Below are 7,428 nucleotides of genomic sequence, written 5' to 3' on the forward strand. Positions count from 1 at the left end.
GGGGGGGGGGGGAGAAGAAAAGTTCCGGTGGAATTGCTCACCACGCACTCCCGAACGGATTTCGTAAAAGACCGATTCCTTTCAACAGAAACTCTTTCCTTTGAGTTCTGAATATCCGTTACATCAATGCCGGATGAACGGAAGAACCGTTCGATCCTCGCCCGTGACTTCAACGGAGAAGGAATCCCGTCAACTACAAAGACCGGAAACGCTCCAAACTGCAAATCCCACAAAGAAAAATAAAAAAGATTAATTATCTTCTAGGTGTTTAGATACTGAAAACAAAAAACGGAATAGAGAATGCATGAAAAGTAGCGAATTGGGGAGGCAGAAAACCTTGGAAAAGAGATTAATGGTTCTGAAGAAAGTGACTCTGAGATGAGGATTCCTTGCGTTCTTCCCAATGGCAGTCTCATGTTGAACGATCCAGAAAGAGAGATCCACTGCCACTCTCTTGTTTCTCAGGAAATCGAAATCTTCGTTTCGCGCGTAGGGTTTGAGTAAATCCCAAAAGTTACCCCCCACGCCCATTCCTACTTTAATCCACAGAAAACCCAGTAGAACACTACGGAGTAGGGACTCTCTAACAAAGGAATAGTTCTTTCTGTGATCTCAAGGTCTCACCAGTCACCACCATTACCGCAAAGTCTAACCAGAGCTACAGTCTCTTCCTGCTTTAGCCTCTGCTAGCTTGCGCGTATGTGTGAACAGTGCAACTGCTCGTACCTTAACGGCTCGAAATAAGAACGTTATGGTTAACCAATCGGGTGAGAGAACGCTGCCCATCTCTCTGCAATAGAGTGGACCGTGATCTCGTAATTGCCCCAACAGGATGGAGAGAAAAGGCATCAATCTATTGCCGGGTGTTTTAAGAGTTGCTGCTTTTGTAGTATTGGAACATATTTTGTAGAAATGCTTTTACCTTTCATTTGATTTGTACACCTAGGGTTCAATCGGTCGGTTTCGGTGTGTGGGAATGGTGAGACCGAAACCAGATCAATAAAGAAATATCGGTTTCGATTTTGGCCTTGATTTTTTGTATCGATTTATAATCGGGTTAATTTCGATTTTGGTTCGATTTATCTTACAAATTTATACAAAATTTTACAGAAATATAATTTTTTTTTTATGAATTTCAGACTGATTTTGGTTTTTTTTACTAGTTTGATTTTGATTTTGGTATGGGTTTTGTATGGGTTTCGGCTTTGTTTGGTTTTTAGTGTGGTTCGGTCTTATTTTGGTGTCATAATATCCCAAACCAAAACCAGCATAGTAAGACTTTGATTCAGTTTGGTTCAACCTTTTTCCTATTCAGTCCTATTAGATTTATCAGTTGATGCCAGTTACTTCTTACATTGTGTTGGGCTCAGTCTTGGTTTAAGTTTTCCTTCTCCCATAGTGAAAAGAGAATCTCTTTCTCATTGGTGATATGACCATGTGATTAGATTTTGATGAATCTTATTTCGAGATGTTCCACTCCAAGTTTGAGGATATGTTAAGGGCATGTTTGATAACGTTTCAAGAAACGCGTTTTTTGTCATTTCTGTGTTCAAAAACGGCAGAAACAAAATAAAAATCGTTTGATAAAATTGTTTTGTTTCACTTGTTTTCAGAAATAAAAATTGAAATGTCTACCTATTTATGGTTCAAGAAATGACCCAAGTAAAATAAGTAGAACTTGTTTCGCCGTTTCTGAAAATGATTCGTGTCCATTTTTTCACTGGTTACTATCGACTTTCAAAAACATGACTTATTAAACACCTTTAATTTTATTTTTGTTTCTAGAAATGAAAATTTATGTTTCTATCGTTTCTTAAAATATAAATGACAAAAACATTATCAAACGGGCTTAAAGGTTCTACTGTTATATTTTCATTGTGGGTACTCAAAATACAATTCTATTCATCGTTGCCAGACCTCTATTTCACGAAAAAGAGGACCTATTGTAGGTTTCGAATATTTGAAAAACTAGCCTCGTTTCAAAGAGTAATGCGGAAGAACAGATGCGTAAATTGGATTTTAATTACGGTTTCAAAAAGTAAAATGTTTCTAGAAACAGTTATGAAATGGGGAAAGTTATCCTTCACCGAAGCACGGGTTCTCAGTTTCTCATTGTGAAAGGTCCAAAACACCCTTTTGAATCTCAATCAATTATTAGAACAAGTTAATTAAAAGATTTTATTTTCACCATAAGTGAAGAAAAACATGATCCATGGATAAAATAGGTAAAAGAATGAAACCCATTAGACTCATTCTCTCACCTTCATGGTCTCAGCTACAAATTATAAAGTCACGAATTATAAATTAATTGTTACCAAAAGAGCTTATATGTATAAGTTGTTGGAAACAATTTTACATTGAAAATTTTTTGAACCTCCGATTGGATGCCGTCATACACCAGTTTAGCCTTTTCACCTAATAACTAAATTTCGGTTAAACACTTCAACATGATATCAAAACTATCAGATCTAATATATTGATAATAAATCCGAGTTGGTCCTTTCATTAACTTGAGAACAACTAATGGTTATATTTAGCTATAACTAATACAATAAATGGTTCCGACAATACCATATGCTGGTTAAGAATCAAGATCCGTGGCTATATGATCTTTCATTAGCTTGAGAACAACTAAACTGTGTATACAAATATAAAATGAGAATACAATCTACGAACTTTTATTTTTGGGACCATTTTTTTTTTTCTTTGGGTTAAGATTTTAGGGACCAATGAACAACTCAACTTGTAATGAGTAGTAACATCAGTGAGCGACCACCCCACCGCCTTTGATTTAAACCACTCCTTACCATCCACAATCAAGGGCCCATGAGTCCATGAGTCCATGAGTCCATGAGTCCATGAGTCCATCTATCAATCAGAATATGAAATTTTGCATCCATAGACAGTAATGAAGTAGAACACAGCTTGTTAAGGACCAGGTCATAATTTAAAAAATTGGATCAGATCGATCAGGATTGCTCGAATTAGATTAGTATTGGCCGAGATCATGGATTTAGGTATCGATATTTGTTAACATCATTTTGATATCAATTCAAACCGGATCGGTTACGATATGGCAGATGTGACTGATATGATATCGATACTTCAAACCATGGTTGAGAGGATCCTAATCCTCATCGATCTGATATCAATCTAGTTATAAAAGTATAAGGGTAAAATGGTCTAAAAGATATCAATTTTCTTAGAAAACAAAATAAGGATAAATCCATCCAATCCCGAGTTTTAAAACCATCAATTCTAGATTTCTCAAACCCTACTGCAGAGTGTAGGCTGCATCAGTGGAGAGAAGCAGACACTAGAGTCGAGAGTCAAGACCACAGATTCCACGACTCGCCCATTCAAGTCCATGGAGACCTAGCTTGGATTGGATCCGTTGCTCGTAAGATCACTTAGTCGTACAAGTCAACATCCAAAACATGTCCCACTCTCTGCCATTACAAGGGTGAAAAGTGATATATTTAGAAACAAAAGGGACAAGTGTTGGATGTTAAGAAATACGACCAAGTGATTATACGAGTAGCTTATCCAAATGAATTCCTCTATGGTGCAAGTATGGCGTGCATTCAACGTCCAAAAACGCTTAGACACAGAGTGTAAGGCAATCACATGCAGCCCAAGATATTTTTCTATACTGGATACGCGTCAAACACCCTGTTGCGCCGTAGAGTAGGGGTGTCAACCGGTTGGGCCGGTCCGGTTTCGGTCGGGCTTAATCGGGCTTGAAGACTTTCAAAGGCTACATCGTGTCCGCCCATTTAACTAATCGGGCTTAGTTATTGAGGGCATGGTACACTTTATATTCAGTCGGTCGACCTCGGGCTATAATCGGGCTACCTTAATCGGGCTTTAGTGAGCCTTAACCAGGTTACGGACATGTTTAATGTTAAATGGGCTTTAACCGGTTTTTAAACGGGCTCTCTTTAAAATGTTCTCTTATATTCTGGTCCACTTATGCAAGTCCAAAAAAATGACAATAAATCAATAAATGATACCAAATAATGTAGGGGATTCAGGCCGGGCTTTCTCCCTAGTTACTAGTGCCTTTCATTTCTACCATTTTCATTTCAAATCCCGGCTTTTAAATGCTTCTCCTTTAAACTTATCACTACACTTTGGAAAATATCACCTCCCTCTAACTTCGAAACCTGCACTCTCTGGAGTCTGGAAGCTCTTTCTCTCTAAGGTTTGTTCTTCCTCTCTGCTTTCTATGGCATACCACTATTGTGCTATCTTCTCTCTCTAGCTTTTAGAGGTTCGTTCTGGTTTTCCAAAGCCATGGATTCCTTAAATGCTAGTCCAGGAATAGAGTCAAGAAAGAGGAAGCCATTCCCCATCGAAGGAAGCCCCCAGATGCTGAAGGATTTTCTAAATGACGACTTCAGCTCATGTTCATCCAATGGTTTCAGTTCCTTCCCTCGCCGAGCGTGTTTTACAACTGTTCGAAATCTGGTCCAAATGGATCTCAATTCTAGAGATTCAGACAACGCTGAGAAATTACTCAGAAGCCGTTTCAAGGTGGCTTCCAAGACCATCTCTGCATTCCATAAAGCATCAGCGGTTGTGATTAAGGTTATCAAATACCTCCCCTTCTCCTCCATCAAGGCTCCGACAGAACCACACAACAGAACGAAGCAGGGAATTCTGTCAAGGAGTCTTTCAAGGAGTTTGAGACAAAATTTCTGGAAGAAAAGAGATAAAGTTGAAAACTACGATATCAAGGTAAGGGTGATGGTTAAAGACATTATAAGGTGGAAATCGTTCGGAGATTTAATCGAAGAAAAGCAGCAAAAGCCACCGGATATCTGTTCTTCTCCTCTCCAGATCAGTAGCATCGCCGCCACTGCCGTTGCCGACGATGGCACCACCGCCACCACTAGTATCAGCAGCAACAATAGTAACAGTTGGACTGATTGTGATTTCACGTCGGAATATTTACAGTCATCTGGCGGTAGCTCTGAGTACCTAGATGAAAACGAAGGTGAGGAAGGTAAAGAATGCTCGGTAGAGGAGAAGATGACCAGCAACAAAGGACACAATGCGGTGGGTGCGGATTCCTTGGAGACAACGACCTACTCCGTAGACCCAAAGGTGAGCTTTTTCTTATTTAATGCTTCATAAGAGTAAGAAAGATATATCATCTCTGTCAGTTGGTGAGGGGTTCTTGATTGGGTTAGTTTCAAAAGCTTCCAAGTTTCAGATTCGATTGAAAATTCATATATTTTCATTTGATTGACTTTGATTTTCCTCTTCTCATTTGTTTACTGTTTTCATCATTTATTTAATAAGGCTTGGTTCGCCATTTTCACTGAAACTTAAGAAGTTCTCTCTCTCACTACTCCATTACTACCCTTGCTTTCTGTGTTTGAATTTAACCTTTCACAGTTAAAGAGAGGCAGCAGTGACTGCCCATAGTTCACGTGTGGAGTCACGGGTCCGGCATACTCTTGATTTGATTGTTCTGAACTTCGAACGCTTCAAATTGACAAGTGGAGATGGATTTATCAATCTGCAGTGTTCATTATCTCTAATCTAATCCATCAACTGTTACCCATGATTTAATTTCTGGATTCCTGTGATTTTCAATTAGAGTTTTCCCCTGTTCTTACAATTTCTTTTCAACTTTGTTGTTCTTTTCTTAATTTCTTGTCTAAGTTGTTTTTTAGTTCTAATGGTTATCTACTATTTGATTTTAAAACAAAAATAGGGAGAGTGCCCGTTAGAGGAAAAAGAACAGTTTAGCCCAGTCTTAGTGCTTGATTTTCCTGATGAAGAAGAAGATGATGATGGAGATGGATATACAGAGTCGGCGTTCCACCAGAGCCTTGCCAGCATTGAGAGTATGTGTCCAATTAGCTTATTAATTTTCTACCTTTTCTTCTTGTTCTTAAAATCTTTCACAGAATTTAAACTGAACGAAATCATGAGTGGTTTGGATTGAATTGGGTTTTGATCAATTTTAAACAGGGAGGAAGGAGAAGCTTTTGCAAAAGATAAGACGATTTGAAAGCCTCGCTGAACTGGAACCCGTGGACCTTGAAAAACGGATTGCACTGTCGGAGAAGGATGACTCCGGTGAGAGCCCCTGCGACGATGGCGTACTCCTGTCACAAGAAGATGAAGATGAGGTTGATCTGGAAGCAAAGATGGCAGGAAAAGGAACAACGGAGGGCAACGGAAGTGCTTGTAAGGAGGTAGTGAAGATGGCAAGAGATTGGGTGAATGGGAACAGTTGTGGGGGATTGGGTTTGGAGTTGGAGTACAATAGGGAAACATATGTTAGAGAAATGGAGAATGGAGGAGGGAGTTGGAGGAAATTTGAGGAGGAACAAAGAGAAGTAGCAGTGGAAGTAGAGAGTGGAGTGCTGTGTTCCTTGGTAGACGAGCTGTTGATTGATCTTTTTTCTTGAGAGATCTCCTGCTTGTGCTCAAATAAATTAGAATCTTATAATTTAAAAAATATTATATTTTAAGAACCCATCTGTGAATAAAGAAAATGAATTATTCCATTTTGTTCATTGAGCAGGAGTTGCAGCCAATTTTTTTTTTACCAACTGGACCATATTATCAACCAAAATATTCAAGTTACATTTATGACCCACTTCTTCAACTTCACCAACCATGGCATATGGAGAATCTCCTCATCATGAAAACCTGAAACAATCTTTGATTAGCAGGGGAGAGATATTTTCTCTACCCATCCCTTAAAAAAGAGGAAGGATATTTTCCATAATTTATCATTAGGATTGGAATTAAATTAATGAATGATAACATAAGTTTCCATTGACTCCAATTACTAGTTCATATTGGACTCCCCTCTCATCTTCTTAAAACTGGATATGATCGAAAACAATGTCTCTCATCCAATCAGAAGGGATTGATTACAGTGGTGAAAGAAACCTCGGTCTTTTTTAATATTTCAAAATTCACGATATTTGATTTTTCTTGAGGGTGAAGGAAACCTCGGTCCTTTTCAAAACTCTAAAAGTCACAAATTTTTAAGAAATTTTTGCTTCTTGTTTTGGAATTTCAATTTATGGGGGTTTCAGATTATTGAGAGAGAGACAGAGTCTGGGCCTGGTAGTTGATAAGAGTAAAGAGACCTCTCCACGAGAAAATGGGCTAAGGCCCAACAAAGGCCTAATCCATTTACCAAATGGCCAGATCCAAGGTGGGCTTTAGGTGCAAACGAAGCTTGACCTCCTTTTTACCAATAATAAAAAAATATATATATTATTTCCTGACCCATGAAAATAAGAAAAGAAAATAGTGTAGGCAATGACATTTTGGCCAAACAGGTCCACCCCAACTTTAAATTGTCTCTTGAATTTCTATAAATATTTTAGCCAAAATTTTGGTCTAACTTTAGGGTTTTGCTCGATGATCTCTCTCTTCTTTTTTTTTTTTTTT

General features: G+C 38.4%; 2 protein-coding genes across 2 annotated transcripts in view; one reads left to right on the forward strand and one right to left on the reverse strand.

The window, feature by feature from the left end:
- LOC122080904 (flap endonuclease GEN-like 1) overlaps positions 1-724 on the reverse strand; it is a gene marked incomplete at its 3' end in the record, with an annotated part of 7,139 nt that extends 6,415 nt beyond the window's left edge. Inside the window, 2 exon segments of the mRNA XM_042647791.1 lie at positions 42-218; positions 337-724. Of these exon segments, the coding sequence (XP_042503725.1) occupies positions 42-218; positions 337-531 (372 nt within the window).
- A 3,387-nt stretch (positions 725-4,111) lies between these two features.
- On the forward strand, positions 4,112-6,496 carry LOC122082706. Its single transcript, XM_042650430.1, has 3 exons — positions 4,112-5,109; positions 5,726-5,858; positions 5,986-6,496. The coding sequence occupies exons 1-3, from the start codon at positions 4,297-4,299 to the stop codon at positions 6,426-6,428; spliced, it is 1,389 nt and encodes a 462-aa protein (XP_042506364.1). The 5' UTR covers positions 4,112-4,296; the 3' UTR covers positions 6,429-6,496.
- Positions 6,497-7,428: the final 932 nt, after the last annotated feature.

This window comes from Macadamia integrifolia, chromosome 6, assembly GCF_013358625.1.
Source record: "Macadamia integrifolia cultivar HAES 741 chromosome 6, SCU_Mint_v3, whole genome shotgun sequence".
In the NCBI taxonomy this organism is placed as follows: domain Eukaryota; kingdom Viridiplantae; phylum Streptophyta; class Magnoliopsida; order Proteales; family Proteaceae; genus Macadamia; species Macadamia integrifolia.